The sequence below is a fragment of the Caloenas nicobarica genome, chromosome 3 (assembly GCF_036013445.1).
Source record: "Caloenas nicobarica isolate bCalNic1 chromosome 3, bCalNic1.hap1, whole genome shotgun sequence".
NCBI lineage: Eukaryota > Metazoa > Chordata > Aves > Columbiformes > Columbidae > Caloenas > Caloenas nicobarica.
In genome coordinates this window covers 84,369,777-84,393,606 of record NC_088247.1, presented here as the reverse complement: position 1 = coordinate 84,393,606, position 23,830 = coordinate 84,369,777, and the positions used below count along the sequence as shown (strand labels likewise).

The following is a 23,830-nucleotide window of genomic DNA, read 5'->3' as shown; positions in this document are numbered from 1 at the left end:
CAAGAAAAAGGACAACGCTTCCTCTGCTGTTACAGGAGCTAATAAACAAAAACCCCATATGTTCTTTCGAGAAACCACAAGTGCGATTTCTCTACAACTGTTTGCTGCTTCTCCTGATTTGGAAGCCGAGAAACACCTAAAGAAACCTGGAATATTATCACCAGATTGCTTCAGAGTGCCCTTGCCTCACCACAGTCAAGAAAAAGAACACTGAAAAGTACTAGTTATTGAAGATGTACTTGATCATCACACAATTTGCTGCAGAAGGAAAGAGACAGTAGATAAAGGAGGTAGGCAATTCATTTAGCTATAATCATCTCACAAAGCCAGACCACTTCCAGCTAGCAGAATTCTGTTCTGCATTGTGTTTTATGTGCAACATTTAATGGTTGCGATGCTGCTGTTTCTAAAGAAAAGGAAATAAAAATATTTATGTGTATACTTCCATTATCCAACCACATATCTCTGCAGAAAAAAAATTACCATACTGTTGTGCTGTCTTACAGTATGGACTCATTAGTAGTTTATCATTTCAGAAGATAGTCTTACATCCAATCCCATTACTGGATAGCCTCACTATGAGAGAATCCCATTATCATCCTCCTGGCTGTTCAGTTTGCCCTATATTCAGCTTTAAAATAATGTACTAGGGCTAAAAATATCTTTATAAGTGTTTTCTGCTTCTCTGTCTGATACATGGTTTAGGACGTTTGTCTCTTCAAACATGTTAAGTCTGCTGTCCTCCAAGAAGTATGGAGACACCGGAGTAGTTCATCTAATTTCACTGAATTTAAAAAAAAATGTCTGAGCATGAACACTTTGGTGGTTTGGCACTTTCTAACACTGAAGTGACATTTCTCAAGTGGCAGTGGCATTTAAGGGCATGATGATCTTTAAATCTATAAGCAGCAGGAATAGCAAGGTTTTGAGAGGAAGTTCCGCATGTTATTTTCAACTTCTAAGCTTCCTAGTCATACTGCTTATTCACAGCTTTAATAAACAATGATAAACATATACTGCCAGGCATAACCTACTCTTCCACATTTAACATTACTATAAAAATATGTTTCAGTCAGCAGCCAAATACAAGAGGTTTGTCTGGGAAGAAACAGTATCTTTTATTAGAACATATGACAGAGTTCAGACAAAAATTTCATATAAGCAAGCTCTTTTTTCAGCACTCAAAATACACAATGATCAGTCCTGCGAGTGTCTGAAAAGTTTTGGGTTTCAAGCTTCAATAGGACAAATTTCACTGAATGGTATAATAAAAAAGGACCTCACCATCTGATGTGTTCATTTTTGTTCTTGTCTGCAGCAGAACACCAGAACATAGCTCAGGTAGAGGCAGAAATGGAGAAACTCCCCTCACTGCAGCGCTTTTATAAAGAGTCTAGACAAAACTCGGTCAGGAATAACGTATGAGTAATTGGTCCTGCCTTAGGAGGCATGAATCTCCTTTCAAGTCTTATGAGATGTAATTTGCTTTTTTTGATTTTTATATTTTCCTTCTAATTGAACAAGTCCCAGACTGTTGTTACACTTCAGAACTGTTCACAAGCTTCATTAAAAACTTCATACTAGGCAAATTTATGCATCTTTTGTAAGATGGGTACTTTTTATTATGGGGAAAAAGAAGTCCTGCAAATCAGTAAAAACTATTTTTATGAGAACTAATCAGTTCAGCTCACTCTTATTCAAATCTTTATTTTACCAGGCCATGAGAAAGCTGATATATCCTACCACCTCATAAGAGGTAGCTAAAACACACACAATGATCTGAAATCCCTCATGATCTCAGACAACAACTTTAAACATGTATGAAAAGGCAGAAATGACAGAATACAGTGCCTTGAAATGGAAATGAAGGAAGAATGAGGCAATTATGTAAAAATTGCCCATCTGAAGAAACAAGAGTGTTCAAGACTTTCTGACATTTGAATTTCATAGTGAGATTGAATTCCATAATTTACACCTGAGGGATGAGCAAGTTTTATAGCTTTCATCAATACAAAGAAAATTAGTATGGTCAAAATATTCAGTTAGGTCCTAAATCGTATCAAGGCCAGAAGCAACCACAAACAGAATGGAAATCTGTCCATAAAATTTATGAAACAATTCTTGTCTGCAAGTATCACACACTTGTGGTCCCTTTGTTATCAGGCCTGCAGGTCCAACTGGAAGGCTAATCAAGAAAAAAGCTTACTCAGAGCTTCAATAATTGTCATCATTAGAAAATTTGAATATCCAGCAGCTGTACCAAAATTTTGCATCAGTAGTTTTTATATTTCAGAAGGGAAGGATGGCCTAGGTTCTACATTATTCAGTGTCAGATACAAATGACTGAGATCAAATCCTTTCTTTGTTCTGAACCTCCTCCATGAAGTTGGTCAAACTTACATAATCTTTAATTCATTTCTTAACTACAAAATACTGCTTTATTTCACAGGGACATAATAAAGATGTATACACTAAGAAAGACTGTGAAACAGGTATTTTGGTAAAGGGTACCATACAAGGACTGTAAAGAAGTACAAACCAGACACTTAAATCTGGTTAAGTTTTTTTGCCCTTAAATGCATGAGTAAGAACTCAGCCATGTATAAACCAGAAGAGACCTATGTTAAACAAATCACAATCCCCTCAAAATTAATCACTGGTGTAACTTGGTTAAAGTTAATGAAGCTGCGACCACTTAAACCCAGTGGTGAATTTAGCCTTGAGTGCTGTGTCAACTCTCCGTTTTCCAACAGGATATTATTACGGTAATTCATTTCAGCTCTAATTGTGTAAATAGATGCTGGCTATATTAGCTGTCTCTAATAATTTACACATATTTTTAATTAATAGACCTTGGAGAGGTTTTCTGTAGCACACAGTTATCAGTTTTTCTATTAGAATTTAAATGTATGTTTGTAATACTTGAGACTATAAATTATAATTTGTTTCAGATAACTATTATTATCAAGGCCAGTTTAGGTAGTAGTTTCCATTTTTAAAAAAAAGCACATTTCCATTAGAAAGTCCCAAATATCATAAACATTAATAAAACCTAGCATCAATACTGTAAGAAGATAAAAACTAATTTCACTTAAAACCCAAAGACAGTTTAAATGATACCAACACAGGAAGATATTTACAGCCTATATAGACATCGAATGCTTACTATTTCTCCTTGTACTAATGATGTCATATTTCAATGCTAAAATAGTAGACTTCAATAGTCTTCCATGAGAAAAAGAAAAATCCAGATAAGACACTATGCAGCTACCAAAACAACATTGGATAAAGGGTAATTTTATATGCCAGCTGTTATAAAATCTTCCTGGGATCAGATGTGCAAGCTCTGCACTGTGAATAACACTTTGTTTTATAGAGATGAATAAAGGAGGATGACAAAATATTACTGAACAACTTACAGACCTGTAAGTTTCAGGGCAGAAGCACCCTAAATTGTTTATTTTGTCACTAGTCAACAGTAAAACCAACAACAGAATGAACAACACCTGGACTGTGATGCAGGTCCAGCTGACATATTGCTCTAAAGTAGTAAGATCACCATGCGCTCACTTTGAGGCTAAAAGTACACAAAATTCCAAGTTTTAACCATTAGGAAAGAAACTCCAAAAGGTTCACTATAAATGTCCATATTATTTAAATGACATATTCCTCAACTGAACCTAAAAAATCTTCCTATCATGCTCATATTGCAAAGATAAAACAAATACCAGAATTATTTTTTTTAATCCCAAAGATATTTTGAATTAACCTCAATTTGCCCTGCAATGTAATATTATTTTTCCAAACAAAATAAAACAAGAAAATTAAATGAATCCCATGGATATAGAAAAGCAGTGTTAAAGTTCATATTATAAGGCCACAAGTTAGTAATTCAGTTTGGACAGATAGTGTACTGGAACAGTAGAAAAAACTTCATGCTACTAAGCAACTCTTCATAAAAAAAACAAGCATGCGACACACCAAAATTTCTCTACAGAAATATTTGACACTAGCATCATTTCTCCTCTACACTTTCCTTATAAGTTAGCAACACATTTTCAAAGACATCACAGTTATACAGTAGGTAGATAAATAAGTAAAATAGTAAAAAAATATGTAGGGTGACCACGTCTTGAACAAGATAACATTGCCAAAGCGCTCGAAAATACTTATGACAAGATATACACACACATGGGCTGAGTGAACGCGAGAGCCAGGAGAATGTGCCCATCAGAACTCAATGAAGACCAATTCTGAAAGAAGTAAACAGACGATGCACCTATTTGAATGTTTTTTACTCCTGTCCACAAAGGTTTAATAGTACTTTTTTGCAGGCACACGAAAAATATTTGCAGTAAATTTAGTGCTGATGAAAGATGCCAGATTGATAGCTCTAGGGACTGAGTTTCTCTGTATACACAGAACAGATATAGCACAGAGTGAGAAAGTTTGTACTCCTGCCAAAGTGCCTTACAATACACAACTTATGCAACAGTCTTCACACTACAGAAGCCTTTGCCTCTCCACTGAAAACATCAAAAATATTGCTGCTCAGTGTTCATTATAAAGGAAAATAAGATGTGGACACTGTTATTAGCATCAGTAGGGACAGAACTCAAGGCATCAGCTCATTTTAAAACGTTTATTTTTGTACTGAGTGGCTCTTTTGTCAGTTGTGAACTTTGCTGCAGTGTTTGTAAGGCTGCAAAGTCAGCCCGCACCTGGTGTGAAAATGCCTTCCTATTAAACAGCATGTTATTACAACAGAAAAAACGAGGAGTGGTTTAACTTTTTTTTTTTTTTTTTTTTTTCAAATAAGCTTATATTAACATACACAACTATACACCTAGTGCTCAGAAACTAGGAGAAAGGAGAACTAACTTGATAGCTTCACTTAACTGGTACCTGAGCACCCACTCCCAGTGATCTGCACAATTGATCTAGCCCACTTTTAATGGACAGTCATTCCCTATTAATCAGGTTTCCAGCACTAGACTGGAAGCTACACTGTCACACGGAGCAGGCAGGCTTCCAAGGAACCTTGGATTCTTATTTCCCTTACTACTAACAGCTTGGCCAAACAGCAAAAAAAACCTCCACCCGCCCCCTCACTCCGAAATCCAAGTGTCCATCTATTCTTCATTGTCAACAGCTTACACAAAGAAAAGCAGTAAGTTAAGGTTTATAGAGCATAGTGGCTATAAATACAGAATTGTCGACTTCATTATAAAGACTGATTTTCACTTAGAAGGAAGATGTCCAATACAACCCACAGGTTTCAAACTTACCGAATCGCAAACCAGATTGTGGCACAGGATTAAATGCTACTTCAGTCCTTGGGATGTTTCTTTTGTGCATGCATGGGCTTGGAGTGAGGGACAGGGATGACAAGGGAATAGGACAAAAGAAAGACACTGCTCTCTGATTGATTTTAAGAATTTTAAGAATTTTTAAGAAATTTAAGAATTTAAAGAATAATTCTTCCTAGAGACTATTTTCCTAAGTGCATAGCACTTAAAGCACTTTTGAAGAAATCTCTTACCACTCCTACTATTTTCCTTAGTCACCATCCAAAGTATTACAAGATTATCAAAGTATGCAGAATAAAATATGTGAAAACGATAACCGCATAACAGGTAAGCCTTTCAATATATGCATAATTAAACGAAACAAATAACAAAACAAACAAAAAAACCCAAACTAGCACTCAATCAACATTAGGAGTAAAGCTTAAGATTAATTTTACAGTGAATTAATGATAAAATGGTATATGATTAATAAAATAGAAAGATAAAGAGTTTCTGAAACAATTATATGCTAACAAACTTAATCTGTATTCTGAGCCAAATAGGAGACTCTAATGACAAGCATCACTACCAGGACAAGAAAAATTATGATCCCGCAAATTTCCATTCACACACCTCTTGGGGTTTTTTTTGTGCAAGATGAGAATTCTACTGAATTTGTACTTAAAATGAAGTATGGGCATAAGAGTTTGAAAAACTGAGATCAAGATGTATATACTACTGTAATTTCCCCCCTTACTTAGAAGTGCTTTTCAATATTTACTACAGCTAAATGGTTAATACATGGCAAAATAGTAAAAGACCAATGCTTTAATATTAACTTGAAACATAAACTTTTAATGAAGCCAAAAAAAAGTAAATGCAAAAGACATTTAGAACCATTGAGCAGAAGAAATATCTCTTTACTGATTTTTTAACCCATACAACTAATGGGCTCTTTTGGGTCAAGCATAAGCTGGAATCCAATCAAACTGGTAACCCTTTTGATTCCTTCTCTGATTTATTTCAAAAAACAATAATTAGGAGGAAGCAATAATTTCAGAGCACCCAGCTATGCACTTAAATTACAATGATATAAGGCTCTATGATGTAAGACTGTAAATTCAACTATTTACATGTCACAATAGCTGTATTAAACTAGAAAATATATGCCACAATGAGCTATTAACTTACAAATAACTGCTCAAATGTCCTTGGGATACACTTTAATGTATTAAACAATTTTATACATTGTAATTTCTAAACAAAAAAAAATGTACAAAAACTTGCCATTTTCCTAAGGTTTCAACAGTTTCTCAAGGATAATGACCAGGTCAGAAAGAGGTAGTCCTTTATGCATGCAAGATTCAGCATGTATCTGACAGTTCTGGGGGAAAAGAAAAACAAACAAACAAAAATAAATTTATCCTATGGAGATCTATGGTTCAACGCAGGCAAGTGCTAAGCTAAAGTGAATAAAAATATGAAGAAAAGTGTATTATTTCTAGTGTATGGAGAATGTCAGGGCATTTTGGCTTTACTTAGTAAAAACTCCTCTGAATTGTCTCAATCACTCTGAACAGCCCATTGAAAGATGACCCTAGCACTTCTGAGTGCTTTGACTAGCAACAAAAAATTCCAAAACTCTTTAATTAATCTTAAAATATATGGAATACAACATGCTAATATAGTTACCACACCTAAACTTTCTGTGGCCATAGCTATCAATAATCTTTGATAAGGAAAGCTGAATTAGGATGTTACTAAACACTTGCTCTAAGAAAGCCAAGTTCTGCTCGATGTTCTAAAAGTCCTATGAATTACTGAATTATCAGACTAATTAGTAAGAGAGGAAAAAAGCTATTAAAAACAAAGTCCAGTTTAAAAATGGATTGAGGTCTATCCCATCATCCAGCTGAACAGTCTGTCCGTTTCCCTTAAGGCACGGGGAAGACAATTACAGCACTCATTGTAAAAGAGACAAATATTTAAAAATAAATCACAGATATGAAGAGCTGAAAGCAGTTGCAATCTTTCCTAAATTCTGCCCAGCACCTCTCCATGCCACATGTCGATCTACCAAAGAGAGAATAAGAAAGGCACAATCTTCTGTCCTAGGTTCTGTTTAATAGAGATTTGTCAAACAAAACGACTTTGTTTACTAAGTAGGCATGTGTCAATTTCTCTATAAACAGAGATTTTTACGAACCTGTACAGAAAGTCTACTTTCGAGCCATTAATTTGAAGACCAATCCACTCTGTGATTGCCAGACCACTCTTGCCTTCTGCACGGACTAGGCAGGGAGCAGGGAAACACGTCTGGGAGGGTTGTCTCTCCCGTAGAACCCATCACACCACAGCCACCCGCCTGCCACCGGCAGGTTTTAGCACCGAATCCCCGATGGATGAACTCCAGTTTCACAGAACTTGAACACGTCCTGCACTTATTACTCGTCAAGGCAAGCTGTTGAAAAGACAACGTCGCTGCTGCTGCTGAATGACTGGTTCTACCTAAAACGTAACTGCAAGACGGCATCGGGCAGGACGAAACCGCCGAGGACTGATGTCGCAGATCTGCCGGAGCAGGATCCCGCACCTGCTGAGGGCAGCAGGGCGATACAAAGAACCGAGTCCCGGAGTGCCTATTTAGCTGCACACGCGGAGATCAAAGACTCTCATAAAACACCCGGGCAAACCTCAAAACTAAATACGTAGCTCCTGGGATTTCCACCAACAAAACCGAGCAGAGGCGCGCTCCCCCGGCGCCCGGCAGAGCTCTCTCCCCTGCCGAAGCCTCCCCCTCAGCAGCACCGCCACACGCCTTCTCCCGCCGGTTTGCTGCCGGGGCAGGAGCAGCCGCAGCACCGGCACCTGCCATCCCGGCTGAGGCGGGCAGAGCTCAGCCCGCCCTGCCCGCCCGGTACCGGCCTCCCGCCGCCGCGCGCCGCGGCCGTTTAACCGCCGCCCGCCCTCGCCTCGCGGCGGAGCTTCGCCACCGCCGGGCGGGCGGCGGGAAGGTGCCGTTCCCCGCCGCCTCGCCGGGCGGCCCTTGCCCTCCCCCGTAGCCCCCGGTGGCGGCCGGGACGAGCGGAAGGCGGCGGCGCGCGGCACCGGGGGAAAACATCTCCCCTTCCCCTTCTTCTCTCGGGGATAAGCCCACGTCAGCTGACCTCAGCTCCGCTAAGGCTCCGGTGGCCGGGACCCGCCACCCGGCATGGCGTGGAGGTGTGGGAGATGGTCCTGTCGCGCCGCCGCTGCCGCAGACTCCCGGCGGTGCAGGGCTGGCACCATAGAGAGGACGGCGGGACGATAGACCTCCGACGATAGAGCGGAAGAGCGCTAGAGAGGCCGGGCAGAGGCGGAAGTGACGCTCCCGTTGCCGCGGCGATCGCGCACCCGGTGCTCGCCAGCGTGGGGCCGGTGGCGGCGGCGCGGTGATGCTGGCAGGCCGGGCCCCGCCGGGCGCTGCGGACTGCTGCCGCCGCCTCCTGTCGGCGACTCTGGCGGCGGGGCTGCGGCCGCTGCTGTGCGGGCTGCCGCTTTGCTGGGCGACAGCGAGGCGGGCGGCGGGGCAGTGGCCGAGCCCGGGCCTGCGGGTGCCGGAGGCGGCGGAGACGGAGCGGCTGGTGCAGCAGGCACAGCGCAGGGGTGTGTCGCTCCGCCGCTTCATCGCCTGCCCGCAGCTGGCGCGCACCGTGCAGCGCTGCCTGCAGAGCGGAACCGGCCCCGGCCCCCAGCCCGTCCTGCTCGAGTTCGCGCCCGGTAAGCTGCACCGAGACTCCTGCCGTCCTCTGCTCGCTGCCCTCCGGCGGGGATACTTTCGGGGTTTCGCCGTCTCCGGGGCCTCCGGGACACGGCGCTGCTCGGCGTGCCCCAGTGACCTTGCGGGGTCAGTGTGAGCTACCGCCCTCGCCACCGGCGGTAACGGGCCCCCGGGCCGCGAAGAGCTGGTGCCACTGAGGGAAGGGAACGGGGCCCTGCCTCTCCCTGGGTTTCGCGTGGGGGTGGCGGAGGAGATCCGTGCTGGGGGCTGCCCCGGCCCGCCGGCTGCCGCCTTGTGTCTTCCCGGGGCGGGCGCTGGCGACCGGCAGGGCGGTGTGGGTGTCGCGACACCGCGCTGTGCCTGGGGCGGGCGGCGGGGGAGCCCGTTTGTACGGAGCTTGGAGGGGAATGAGTGAGTGCTCGGTCTGGAGACTCGAATCACTGGTGTTAAAACTTTGCTATGGAGTAAGTAGGGTTGTGAATTTCTGTCCAGGTAGCATTTTGAACTTAGTTGGTAAAAGCATGTTGGTAAAAGCTCTGTTGGTAAAAGACTGTGGGCCACTATATGGCTAGCCCTCTGCAGTTACTTTCTCTTTGTTTTATTTTACATTTCTGCAGAGGGTATTTTACCTGTGTGGATAATATAGGTAAGGTTTCAAAGAATATTTCACTTGGCCAAAGAAAAAATAGTAATTCACTGAGCAGTCTCAGGCAGGCTGCATGTAAATATTTTTGTAGCTCTTGTTTTGAAGTGTGTTTAAACAAACATAAGTTATCTCTAGTTGAAAGTGGTATGTCTTAAGTGTTGTGTAGGGAAAAGTCACTAATGGAGATCACTTAGAAAAAAAGCCCTTTCTTTCCTTTTTAAATTTTTTTAAATTTTCCCCCTTCAGGTCCTGGAGTCTTGACCCGAACTCTGCTCAATGCAGGTGTTAAAGTGGTAGCTCTAGAAAGTAACTCAGTTTTTCTTCCAAACTTACAGGTACACTTTTGATTTGTCAGCACATTTCTAAAACTTAATTAAACAGAAAATAAGAAATTAACTTATAATTGTGTAGTAACTGTTGGATCAAAAAGGAATTAGCCAGTGATTGTTACTTGTAACATTTGTAATAATGCTTAATAATAGTAAGTATTGTTTGGTTTTACATTGCACACTCAGCAACAGACTATTTTATAATCAGTTGATTTGGCATTTTGTGTGTGCAGGAACTCAAGTTCATAGTCTTCCTGTGAAGTTTCATGCATAAATTTGAAGCTAATGCTAATCAGAGTCATTGTAATTGTGTATATTTAAGCAAGATGTCTGTACGTAGCTTTCAGAAATCTGTAAAAAGAGCCTTGGTTATTCTGATTATCTCATGGTACAATTTAATCTGTTGCCCTGCAATTTGCTGGCAGTATTAAGATATCTGTGTTGTCCTCTCCTGTTCACCTTGGCTTTGCATGGATTCAAAGGTGGTCAGCCATAGAGCTGCAAAAGTTGCACTAGAAGGATTGTGTTACAATGCAGTAAAGTAGAGGTTTGGAACCGAAGATTCTCACCTGACATAAAATGTGTATAAAAGGCATTCTCTCTGCATATATGAAGAATTCCAGTTGTAAATCAAAATGCAGTGGTTTGCTTAGTTAAGTATAGCTCTTTTTTTGCAAAACATTGCAGAATATCTTACTAATTTAAGAATGTGTTTTAAAGCCCCAGTTGCACAGCACAAAAATGTCAAAAAGCCCTGCACAATGAAGGGTGTTATTCTTTTTATCAGCTATAAGAAGCAGCTCTGAGATTTGATTCTTGTTGACTGGGTAACAATTTTAGGTAGTGTTTGAATATTGTTTTTTTGTTTGGGTTGGGTGTTTTGCAAGACAGGCTACTGCATCCCAATTTCTTCAACTGACATTAATTTTATTCAGTCCCTAGAGAACAGCCTGGATGGACAATTAAAGGTAATTTATGGTGACTTCTTCAGACTGGATCCTTTGGTATCTGGAACTCTGAAACCACCTGCTATGTGTTCTGACAAACTTTTTGAAACCATGGGTTTAGCAGCAGTTCCTTGGATGGCAGGTATATGTACATAATAACACATTTCAAATCCTTCTGAAGGGTGCATAAGCAGTTTGGTGAAATCTTTGGGATTTGCTTGAGGTATCTATTCTATTTAATAATGCTGGAATAATGAATATTGTACCCTACATTTGACCTTTGTTTAGGTTCTTGATAGCTTCAAAACCCTTGTGGCAATATGACATCTCAGCTGTTTGCTTGGTTTAAAGGTTTAATCTAGTGCAAACTGGGCTTAGCTTTGACTGAAGCTTGAATCGTATTCATTTTTGAACAACATGAGCTGGGAGACTTTCTTTTCTTCATTGTTCGTAATTTAGCATTAATGAGATCGTCTAGTACATTCTGCAAAATTTTAAAGATACTTTTACACACTGTTGAAACAGATGTACCTGTTAAAGTTTTTGGAATCTTACCACAAAAAAAGGAACGGAACATGCTTTGGAGGCTTCTTTTTGCCCTGTATGAATGCAATTCCATATACAGATACGGAAGAGTAGAACTCAACCTTTTTATAAGTGAAAAAGAGTACAAGGTATGTCTAAGAGATTTTACAGGTAGTAAAGAAAAAGTAGTGCTTCAAAGAGCACAAAAACATTTATATTCTATAGTTAATGTTTTTGCTAGTCAATTTCTGTTTCTGCAAGAATTTTAAGTCTTGTTTCTTGTTTTCTTTATGTGCTAATAGTGCTGTCAAGAAACGTTCTGTTGTCACATAACCACAAATGTTACAAATATGAAGGCTGGTCCTTGAGAAGGCTATGCAGCAGAGGAGCTGCTTTCTATTGTAACTTGTGAGGTGCTTAAATTCTGTAACGTGTTTGCAACAAAATTGTTTATTAGTTGCAGGTAATAGTCAATGAAGACTGACTGAAAAATGCCTCATGAAGAAGATTTAGAATTACTAAATACCATACTCAGTGAGATGCATTTACTCTCTTGAGCCACTTTTGTAAGCAGTACCGAAAAAAATTGAGGCAAAATATGAGTGATTTACTAAGGCTCTGTACACCAAGGTGCAGAGCAGCTCTCTGGGTTACGGGTTTCTAATTTACGTTGTCCCAAACCTCCAGAACTATACTTGTAGTTCAAGGGTAACTTTTCTTTCTTTGAAACTGTGAGATTCGTACAGAGCCACAAACCTTTAATTATATGAAGTAAGCAAAGACTTCCAGGTGTGCTTACACAACTTCTTTTGTATCTAACACTCTACTGAAAAAAACTAGAAGTCTTAAGTATGTTCTTCTGCAAAATGACAGGTTGGACACCACTGAAATGTTCACTTACATGGTATGTTTTTAATGGCCAGATTTTTAGCAAACAGAGGGCAACCTATTCATTTAATGCTGTCACTGTGTAATTTGTTTTGGTGTTATTGTGAACCCTGTTAAATAAGGGTTGTGTACCTAAATAAAAGCAATTGGAACTCCTTTTTATCTTTTGCTTGATCCATCTTCCTGCTACAATTTCCTTATTTTTTTTACCTGTTTGAGAAAAAAACACAAGATTTTAAATTTTTTTTGCCCTGAGAGTTGTCTGATCTGTAATATTGGTCAGGATGATGACAGCACAAGCTGCTTAATATTCAGTGACTTCACCTAAAGGCTTACTCTGCTTTTGTGTCTTATTTGGAATATTATCAGTGTGAGCTGATAACTCTACCCACGTTATGTTTTTTATGCAAAATATGATACCTGTTTCTCTTCTGTGTGAAACTTCTCTGCCTTAAATGGGACCAGAAAGTATAAGCTGAAAATTCCTACACAGTTCAGTTATCCAAATAACTTCTGCAAAGAAATACTTAAACTGCCGTAATGTCTTCTAATAACGTGTTCTGAGAAGATGTACTAAACCAGCACAAAATAATGTATTTGAGGCCTAATGTAACTTCGCCTTGGAATTTTAGACTTAACTATGAGTTTCTTACCGCTTGTTATATATATAAGGATTTTGCTTAGATAAGGAAGCAGTCCTAGTTTTTGCAACAAAAATGCTCTTTCTTTGCCATTTTGTTAGGTATTAACAGCAAAGCCTGGGGAGCCGAGGGCTTACCAAGCACTCACTGTACTTTGGCAACTAGGATGTGAAATTCAGCTACTGCATATGGTAAGCTTTTTGTACTAGCTGACATGGTCTAATGCTATGGACATGTTTATAGGAAAGGGTTTATAGTGTTTTACTATTGTAAACTAATTGGAAGCTAATTTGATGTTTAAATTTGTTGGAGAACTATTGAAAACTTTTGGATGTAGAAACCTGAAATAGTAGTGTTGTGTGTCAAGCTCTTCTACTTATGCAGCACCGTTATTAACTATGATGTCAGTATTTTTGTTACAAGCCAGTATACTCAAAAACATTCTCAGAAGCTGCTAGATGTCAAAGAGAAGTTTGTGTAACAGATGAAGTATTTTGCATCTTGCTAGGGGTTGTTTGAGACTAGAAGATTGCCCTTCCAGTCTGTTGTAGTCTGCTCTCTGTTATGTCCTCTGCATCTTGCCATCGTGTGCTTTCAGCTTCATGAGCTGTGTTCAGTAGAAATATGTTTTTCAGTCTTGGTGCCTTTATGTGCCAAGCAAGCCTGCTTCTCCTGCTAGTCAATAACCGTCTTACCTTGTCAAACACGCTATGGTTTAGTTTTAGGAAGTTTATGTTGTCACCCCACCTCCACACGAGCACACGACCATCAACTTTCACTTACTTTGTGCTTTTTAGATTGACCTTTGTTTGTGCTCTGTTCATAGTTTAAATGTTTTGCTAATCTAAAATTAAAAGTTTTGCTATCTGTTGTTTTCCAAATACTTTGTACCATGAGGTATATATTAAGGTAAATATCAAGGAATTAAAGAATCAGATGATGCTTAAGGAACCTATTACATATGCATATCCTGGTCATACAGTGTTTGCTACACATCTGCTTATTGCTGCTTCAGAAGACAAGTTATTGAGCTGATGGGACTTTTGTTTGGACTGAGCGTGGCCTTTGTGTGCTTTTTACTTGACTCTTTTTTTTTTTGTAGTTATGATATATTTACATGATTTTAAAGTAAATTTTAGGAAGGGGTAAACTTCTAATTTGACAGGATTGATGGTAAATATATTTCCAAATTCTAACAAAGCACTTTAATTCTGTAATATATTTATTTGCTCCCTCTCATAGGAACCTTGGTCATCATTTGTAACTAATTTGAAAAATGGAGGACTGTGGATACCAAAAAGTGTGGTAAGATCGTTATGTGCACTTTTTTGCTTTTGGACATGCACCTAAACCACTTTAATTAAAGTTAAAATAACTTTGTAACAGCATTTGCACATATAATTTTGGCTGTGAATAATGTATTTTTAAAGAAGTTTTCTAATTAAAACTTATGGGCAGCATGTAGATGTGCTGTCGGAAGTGGGGTGAATAATTACTATTAGCTTAGAAACTGAAATAAACCAGTTTCTTTATTATCTATGATCAAAAAAATACAGTGAATGAACAACATAAAGGGATGTGAACAGGTAAGGGTCATATCTACCTGCTTGAACAGGTGTTACCACAATTAATAGCACAATCAGTATGCTGCTGGTTTTTATTAAAAGGGTTATTCACATGTCCAGTGTAGATTCTGTGTCCTAGTTAATTGCTGAAAAGTGTAAGTCTCAAAGCTTAAATTTGAAAAGTGAAAAAATACCCTGTGTAAGTTCTTTACTTTTATCTTTTAGAGAAGTAATGATGTTCCTTTGTATAATTTAAGAATATTTATATTTAATACCAATAATATGAATGCATGTTTACTTGATATTTGGTTTTACCCTCCCCAGAAAACTGCTACGATAGTATATTGAGTGCTGTTTGAAATGTGACTGTACAATATAAGTGACTGTGAATCCAAATGACTGGGTGTGTATTACACACTTCAATGTGAGACCTATTGGACGATACATCCATTGCTGCCAATACAGAATTACATTTCTTTCAGTTAAAGACTCCATCCCCTCCTAGTTTCATAACATCCTCAAGCTGCAGTATTGTCTTAGTGTTATAGTCAAATAATTCCGTCTTCATATACAAAAGGCAGGTAGATCCAATACCTTGCATAGTGTAGAAATACTATAGGCCATATAATTGCTTGAAAACTCCCATCAAAATTGTATTGTCTATTTCAACTACGAGAGTTCAGTCTTGAAATATAAAAATAAACCCAAAGAGATAGTATATCTGTTTTCTTTCCTATTTCCTTTCTATTTTGGGGGTGGGGGAATGTAAAGCATCTTTGTTCTAGAACAACATTTTAAAGCATCAGCTTCCAACAAAGTAATCTTGTTTAGATTTCTAAAACTCTTTAAGAAATGTTACAGGTGGCACAGATGAAATGCTTACTCTTAGCTATAGACAGACGCTGTCTTAAAAATGACCTTTCAGTGGCTTGTTTTGTTTTTCTTTCAGTTTCTGCCAAATGACCATTTATGCTTGGTACGACTGACTCCTCAGCAAAATCTGTTTACAGGAGGCTTGAAGCCCACAAATGGAACTACCTTTATTTTCATGGTGAAACAGTGTCTTGCTAAACCTAAGTCTAGACTTACTGATAGATTACAGTAAGTAAGAAAGAATTACAGTTTTTATACCTTTTTTTTCAGGGAAATATAGAAAAATATTAAAATGTGTTCTCAAAGCAGTATTTATTTGCACACTTGAGGTTTGACTGGAAGGTCAACAAGTATTTAGAATGTAGATGTGCAGTTATTGTACCTCCAATGGACGTGAGGTCATGTGTCTGCAAGAAATTTTCACTCACTTTACAGACATAATAATAAAGTCATCAAGAGTTTTGCAGGTATAGAAATTAAAAGCTGAAGAAGTTTCAGTTTATAACAGACATCAAAGTAAATATAATGAAAACAACTAAAGGTTATTGAAGATGGAGTGGGGCTGTCCTCAAATGGCTTTCTTTTATCTAATTAAAAAATTAGGCTTTAGTCTTATTTACCAATTATGGAACTTTCTTTAGTTATTCATTTTGGCATTACACTTGAGCTGTTCACTTTGCTTTATGATCAGCAGATTTCCTTTTCCCATAAATGGGAAGTTTTTGCAGTCTGGAAAGCATAGACTTCCACTTGTTAAGGAAAATAATTAATATATTTCTTATTTGCTGATAGTGGTTTATGGAAGTTAATTTCCAGAAAGGAAAAAATAAGAACCTTAATAAATTCCGGTAACTCATTTAGCAAAGACAAGTGCAAAGAGCCTTAATGAATTTCGTTTTTGAAGCTTGGTGGTGTACCAAATCTCCACTCTATCCTTCGGTCAGGAAGTGGAGCTGACCTTGAAGGCTTCTATTGTGCATCTTCTGTCTATTTATACACCCTTTTCTTGCCTGGGAAACAGTTAATGTATATGCACATTTATAAGAGGTCTAGTTTTCACAGCAGTGATGTAGATGGGGAGATACTGGATGCGTTTTTTTATACAGAGAAGGAAATACCTGTGAAGTGTAAGTCACACTAACTCATGCTATACTAAATCAGCTTGAAGATGATCTTGGCAGGCATTGAATAATAACCCTTTTTATGCTGTAATGCCTGTTACTGACTTATGCAGTTGGGGCAGAAGAGGGAGGAAGGGAGGGCACCCACACTCTGATGAGACGGCTAATGTGATTTGGTATTGTCTATGTCTGCTGGGGGGCTTTCTTTGGTGTTTATATGTCTTACTAGCACAGGTTTCTTCCTGTTTGCAGTATGGATTGAAAATAACTTGTGTTATAGGAAGATGGTAACTTCTTCTAGAAGCTGCAAAAGAGTGAGATAGACCTTCAGATACTGTTTCTTGCTGATTTAATTTTTCATACAAAGACAGGCTCTGTTATGACTTTGTTTGTTTGTTTCAGTTCATGGAGCTTGGATGATGCTGGGAAATTACTGAGACAGCTAGAAATTCCAAGGAAAGCTCAAGCACGTGACTTATACCCAGAAGACTATAAGCATCTTTTTGAGGCTTTGCAAAACTCTAATTTGTTTATTGAAACCTGGTTCCATGATGAAGCCTTGGAAAGTATAAGGAACATAAACTTATAAATCTAAAGCTGCTGTCTTTTGGAAGATCACCTTTGCTTCTGGAAGATTACTTTGATAAGAAATGATTTAAGTAACATCGGAGGTACCGTTAGCTAGATGAGTTCCTGTCCAAACAGGAAAATAATTTAGCAAGTAACAAGAGCCCTTCTACACAGGATGAAAGTAACGGATTCACAGTTGTTTGATCACAATCCTATCTAGAATGGACAAACATTGTGTATTTTCCAGGAGTGTATTAGTGGCGTGCTGCTTTTGGATGTGCCAGTTTAAAGGAACTTTTTGTTACACTGCTGTATATTTACAACATTTGAAAAAAAAATCAGACCAGATGTCATTATTTGTGTGGTTTGTATTTTAGTGTTCAGTGACCTTAATGCCCTTTCACAGATTCCCAAAATACATAGGTCTTTCCAACAACTGAATCTATTACATTGTCTCCTGACCTAAAAACCTTGCAGTCTACAGTCAATATAATTTCAATAAATCAATAGTAGTGGGTTGATAGGTGAGAAGGTAATGACAGCATGATAAAACATCAACTGAGAGTTGGGGTTTTTTTTCTTAAACAAAGATGATGTTATCTCTGGGGAAAAAAGACGTAACAATTCTTTCTTTTGAAAATTTGAAAAGAGCACTGGGCAGCCTGTTCTAGTTTACAATACGCAAACACTTGTATGCATACAGGCTTTATCTTATTGTAGGTCTAAAAGCAAAGCCCTCAGAACATTCAGTGCTGCATAAACAGTTTGGGAAAAAATCCCAAACATCATACCTGCAACCTCTGACAATATGTATTTGTTTCATGTGTATTATATGTACAAAATAACTTAATTCAAAGCCGTATGCTAGTAAAATTCTCCTTTTAGCAATAGTACCCCATAATGCAACCTGTTCCTGGTTTCTCTTCCTGTCTTACCATGTAACTGTTCTGTTGTCTGATAGTGCTGGCAGGCTGTACTGGTTCTGTGTTGTATACTGTCTCCTCTGAGAAGACCTGTGGCCAAAAATAAGGGTGTTTTTTTTTTTTCTTTTAGCAGAGCTAAAGTAAAGGCTGAGCTATTTTCAGGTTTCGGAAGACGACAGTGACTGAAACAATGCAAACACAGAATTTTATTTCTTAAATGTAGTGTGAGGTATAGATGTGACAAGCGTTCATCTCTGTCTTCTCAGTGAGGGTGACAGAACACTGGAACAGGCTGCCCAGGGGGGTTGTGGATTCTCCTCTGGAGACATTCAAAACCCGCCTGGACGCCTTCCTGTGTAACCTCACCTAGGGGTTCCTGCTCTGGCAGGGGGATTGGACTAGATGATCTTTCGAGGTCCCTTCCAATCCCTAACATTCTGTGATTCTGTGATTCTGTGATTCCTCCTGCAGTTCCTGCTGCAGAAGAAAAATTGACTTCAGGCAGCCTCAGTTCACTCTGCTCACTTGGTTGCAGCTCTTTGCTTAAGCTGCCAATAACCCTTGGTAATGTTGTGGTGAAACTGATGGAAAGGCTGAGGTTTGATTTGCAGTCTGTCTCAGAGCGTTATTGGTGTTCTGGTGTAGGTCATGAAGATTTGAGGCTTTCTTTCTGTTTACATCTCTTACTGTTTCAGATAACTGGCATTTTAAATAGACTATGAGTGGCAAACTTGCATTAACAGAGGCAAAATCCACCTATTTTCAATCTCAGTAGATGGCAACTGTCCTGTCTACTGGTCCACAAGAAGGCAGTGTGTCCCGGACTTTTTTTTTTTTTGCCCCCCCCCCCGCCGCCATCAAATACCTTGCTCTTGTTGCAGCAAGATGCCTTATATCAGCATACCAGGAGAAATATTCAATGCATAAAATATAAGACCACCACTGTCTAGATAAAGTTCTTTTTGTTGATGATAACATTTCAAACATGAACTGAAAAAAAAAAATTGCTGTTTTGGGTTGGTGGTTTTTGTTTGGTTGGTTTTGGGTTTTGTTTTGTGTGGTGGTGGTTTTTGTTTTTTGGTTTTTTTAATACTGTTGGCAAACAGCAATTACTGAGCTAGTGCAGAAACTCCCAGGATAACAGCAGGAGTCAGTAAGTGGAAGAAATATTGTGTAACTGGGGACTTGAAATGAGGAGATTTAGTGCTAACCAGAGCTCTGCCATTAAGTGCAGGCAATACGTTCAGCCCTGATCACAAACATGAAATGAAGAAAACAGTGTCTGTCACTATAAAAGTAGTTTTGGTATTGATGGAAAGATGGAAAAAAAGTGAAAATTACTGGTGTACGTGAATGAATATGGGGGAGTGAAATTGCAGTAGGTCCATGGGTTCCTTGATGCTGCCACTCAGTACTTCCTACTGGTGCAGTTTTACAGCTTCTGTAGGATAATGCTGAATGCAAACTTTCACTTAAATTTCAAACTGTATATAAAGGCTTCTTATGCACTTTTGTTGATTTTTTTTTTTTTTTTTAACCAATCCTGTACTACTTGTGTTCCTTTCCTTTGCATCTTGTGTTCCTTTCCTTTGCATCTTGTGTTCCTTTCCTTTGCATATCTGCCTTTGCCATATTCCTTGACATGTTGATGGAAAACTGAGCCAACAACTTTTCAGTTATTTTTGATTCATGTAAATGCAAAGACAGACCTTGTAACTAGGAAAACAGTATATAAATTTAGGTTAATGTTTATATTTTAATAACCTTCCAAAATACTATTCCAAGGGAAAACAAAACTGCAAATTCCCTCAAAGTTTAAGATGTTAGACTTGTTCAGAAGAGATGATCTTCATGCTAACTTTGAGACCAAAAGGTTCACAGGAACTACCTTTCTGTCAGGGTGGGACAGCAGTTTCCCGTTTCTGAAAGTGCATTAACTTTCAAGTTACTGTGCCAGATACAGTAAATAATAAAAATTTTGAAATTAGCACCAACATTTGAAAACACTGTCCAATTCAGTTGGTTTTTACGTAGTTTTGTGTTATGACACTTTTTATATGCAAGATGTAATAGAATTTTTAAATTGCATTAATTAGCTGCAATCTTTTTGTGTACTTTTATTTTTTCCTATGTTTTCCTTTCTTTGAATTTGTCATCTTGGATGACATGAAGGTGACAACATACATACATTATACTTAATAGAAGGTCCACAGTATAGCATATTCTTTTCAATTATTTCCAGACTGTGAGGTTTGTTTTTTCTTTTCCTTTTTTGTTTTTCTCCCCTCAAGACTGATATAATTCATTAACATCTAAAACATGAACACACGGGATACATCTACCAGGTAGAACTCTTAAGTATTGCTTCTACTCTTCAAATACTGTTTCTTAGAGGAGTTGCCAAGAAAATGGTTTTTGGCATGCCAGATTAAAGCACCAATATATCATTGTTTGTATACTGACTGTAAGTTCAGAGGTGCTACTTTTTTTCTAATGGCCCCCACTTGTGCCATCCATCTGCCTATAAAAGAAAATTACATGACTGATGGCAATTGTCTAAATTTTTACTACTTAACCACATTAAAATCATAGCAAATAAAACCAGAAAGACACTTGGTCCTTATGATGCCCAGTTAATGAGAAATTTTGCCACTTGAAATTAGATCAGTCAAATTGGATTCTACAGTTTGTAATTCTCTTTGGATGCAGAAGAAGGATTTGTGACCTTGTAGTAATTATTAATAACATGGTAGATGATGCGATAAGGGGTTGTTAAGATGGAATGTGTACATACTGGTTACTAGGCTTGTTAAGCATTGGACATTTTAATAATTACAGCTTAGCTGTCCAGGTAATAATGATAATGTTGATAGAAATATCAACATAAAATTCAAGAAACATGTTGTTGTGGTGTAGTTTAAAATGTGTGTGATAGGAAGAACCTGATGCTTCCTGAGAAACATGTTGAATTAATTGCTGTGGCAGGCTAAACGCAATCTATAAGGCTGGAGATTGAAAACTCCAGTCTAAGCTTTGCAAGCCTTTAATTAGCAAAGCAGTAGCTTTCTTTTATAAACATTTTGAAAGTGGAGATAACAAATAGCTTTTCCAGAAAGGACAAGAAGTCAGTGCGAGATGTTTATTCACTCACATTGCGCCCTTGCTCAACAGCTATTGCGTCTTTCCTCGTGTGTGCTGTTTAATGTGTCACTGCTAAAAATAGGCACCCAGGCTGTCCCCAGCTGATAGAACACAACACACAGCAAGCACACTGAGCCCAAGGGAAACTAGGGGTAGTGAACATACACCAAATGCAACAGTGAGTTACTCATAATGTAAGCAAGACTTTGACACTTGATGTAGTTGATCCTATTGATAAGACACCAAACAAACAGTTGAGAAATTATGCCGGTAAACTTCAAAACCTTGTTTCTGCCATCTAAAGGAAATTCATGTGTTTGAGACAGGGAGGACTCAAAAGTAAAAGTTTTTGTAAAGTTCATAATAAAAAAAAATCAACAGGTAAAATTATGTGAGTGAGTGAAATTCGTTATGAATTTGTGCTTAAAATGCTTCTGCAGTGAGTTTTACATTCTAGAATCAATTTTTAACTAGTGCACCAACATGAAAAGTGAAGAGACCTTGTCTAGAGATTCCTATGTGTTCATAAAATACCTGTCTGTGCTTAGAAGCTTTCAACTAATAATTCGATAGCTGTTCTATGCTGCTTATTGATACAAGTTTTGTACTAATTCAAAATTTAATGTTTCGAGCCATATTTTGTTCACAGAAGAATTCATTTGTGTGCCATGTTGTTTGGAATGGGTATTGCACGTTTATGACTAAAGAACAGAATTTGTTTAATTGTTTGGATTATTTAATTACTGCAATTCTTTCTGTAAATTCATGTTGTAAAACACCCTGTCTTGAGATAGAAGAGCTAAACTTCCACTACGGTGTTTTGTCTACCGGCAGTAAGGAAGTCTGACTAATTCGGCAGCATCAGCCACAATTAAGTGATATTTCCCACAAAAATGCCTCCATTACATGCCTTGACAGTTGCTTCTGTCCAGAATGTGTCATGCATTTCAAACAGCTGTTGGGAAGCCTGACCTGTCTAGGTCAGTGGATGACTTGGTCATATAAAAACCCCATACTAATAATGGGGATTAATTCAACTAAATACAGTCCAGGGCTAAATGACCACTTACTGGGATATATAGCTATAATATCATTGCGCTTTTCAGAAAATTCAGACTGATGTTTCCAAAAGCATCTGAGTTGGGCATTCAGTTGATCTCTGTTGCTCAGACTGTGTTGAATGAGCCTTCTAGGCAGACCAGTCCACAAACTGTAGGTGTAGATATCCAGAATTGGCGTTCCAGGCTCTTCTTACAGATGTCAAAATACTGAACACTGCATGAATGCAAATGTTTTTGCTGTATTTAAAAGCTCATCTATACTAGAAAACCTCTATGACTACAATTATGTTGTCATATCATATGAAATACGATGTCAGCCAAAAGTTCTTACTGGGCTTCTGTGGCTTATTTCCTTGTACAATTTATGCCAAACTCATGAAAGCCCCTTTCTTCAGGCATTTATACCTGGAGTTTTGCTAGAGTAGCTGGGCTCTCTAAGGTGGTGATTTTTTTTTTTCTTTTTTTTTGGGAGGGGGGGGTGGTGGTGTATGAATGGAGACTGTTCCCTCAGAAACATTTTTGTAATTTGTGAGATTTTGTTGTGTTATGGGACATGTGAGAATACCTGACTTGGAAAATTGAGAAAATAATGAAAGATATATCTGGTATTGTATATTCAGATTATCTGTTCCTTGAATGCATTTTTTGCAGTTCATGGGTAGGACTTTAAGTTCATGCTTTTCCTATATTCATCTCTCAAGTTCATCCACCCAAGAGATAGACATTAACTTCTGTTATGAGTGGGCTTATGTTACAAGTTTTGGGCAATGCCTGCTTAGAAACTCAATGAAACAGCATAGGCAGGGAAATGGAGACCTGGTAGGTGAAAGAGTAAAGCGTAAAGGCCAAATTAATATTTGAATAACTGTTAAAGCTAATTCTTGATTATCTCGCAGTATCACTGTAATTGAATAAAAATTGCTAGGAGAAATAAAGATAATCATAGTAATATGCATAACTGGCAGCCAGATTGCTGTCAGTTCTGTTGGTAACAAATTATGTCACTGCAGCATTTAAGTGAATGTCAAAATACATTTTTCTGTGGGAATCCTGTTCCTTGGTATATGTTGGTTCTTCCCAATAGCAGCATTTTGGATATATATATTGCCATTTCTGATCATGCTGTTGCAACTTGGATGAAAACAGTTGCAGACTGAAACAATCATTACTGAGAAGAAAACTGAGTATGTTTTAGAGATGAAAAACTGTTTTTCAAAACTGTTAGGTATGTGTTCTTTGACAGGACGACTCGTCACTCCTTTCCAAAATACAAGCCCTAACTCCCTCTACAGGCATAATAAGGAAAACCAGACTAAGTCTATCTGCAGTTTAGCACATTTAGCCTCTCCTCCTTGAATGAAAGCTACGTAAACCCATACGAAAACCACTTATTATCTCATGGGCTTAGGGCATCACCATTTCAGAGTGTTGCTCTCAGTTAATCCCATAAGTGTTTTGCGTTTCCCCTGTCATTTATCTGGTGCCTCTAATGATGACAGGCCGAGTTGGCATTGTTCAGCCTGGAGAAGAGAAGGCTCTGGGGAGACCTTAT

The 23,830-nt window shown here is 38.6% G+C and overlaps 2 protein-coding genes across 2 annotated transcripts in view; one reads left to right on the top strand and one right to left on the bottom strand.

The window, feature by feature from the left end:
- The window catches only part of CNST (consortin, connexin sorting protein), a 55,235-nt gene extending 46,573 nt beyond the window's left edge, over positions 1-8,662 (bottom strand). Inside the window, exon 1 of the mRNA XM_065630812.1 lies at positions 8,456-8,662. The gene's annotated coding sequence lies outside the window, so the exon portion shown is untranslated. The remainder of the gene's footprint in view (positions 1-8,455) is intronic.
- TFB2M (transcription factor B2, mitochondrial) lies at positions 8,638-20,163 on the top strand. The gene is made up of 8 exons (XM_065630813.1): positions 8,638-9,047; positions 9,941-10,029; positions 10,959-11,112; positions 11,496-11,644; positions 13,126-13,215; positions 14,267-14,329; positions 15,539-15,690; positions 16,986-20,163. The coding sequence occupies exons 1-8, from the start codon at positions 8,723-8,725 to the stop codon at positions 17,170-17,172; spliced, it is 1,209 nt and encodes a 402-aa protein (XP_065486885.1). The 5' UTR covers positions 8,638-8,722; the 3' UTR covers positions 17,173-20,163.
- Positions 20,164-23,830: the final 3,667 nt, after the last annotated feature.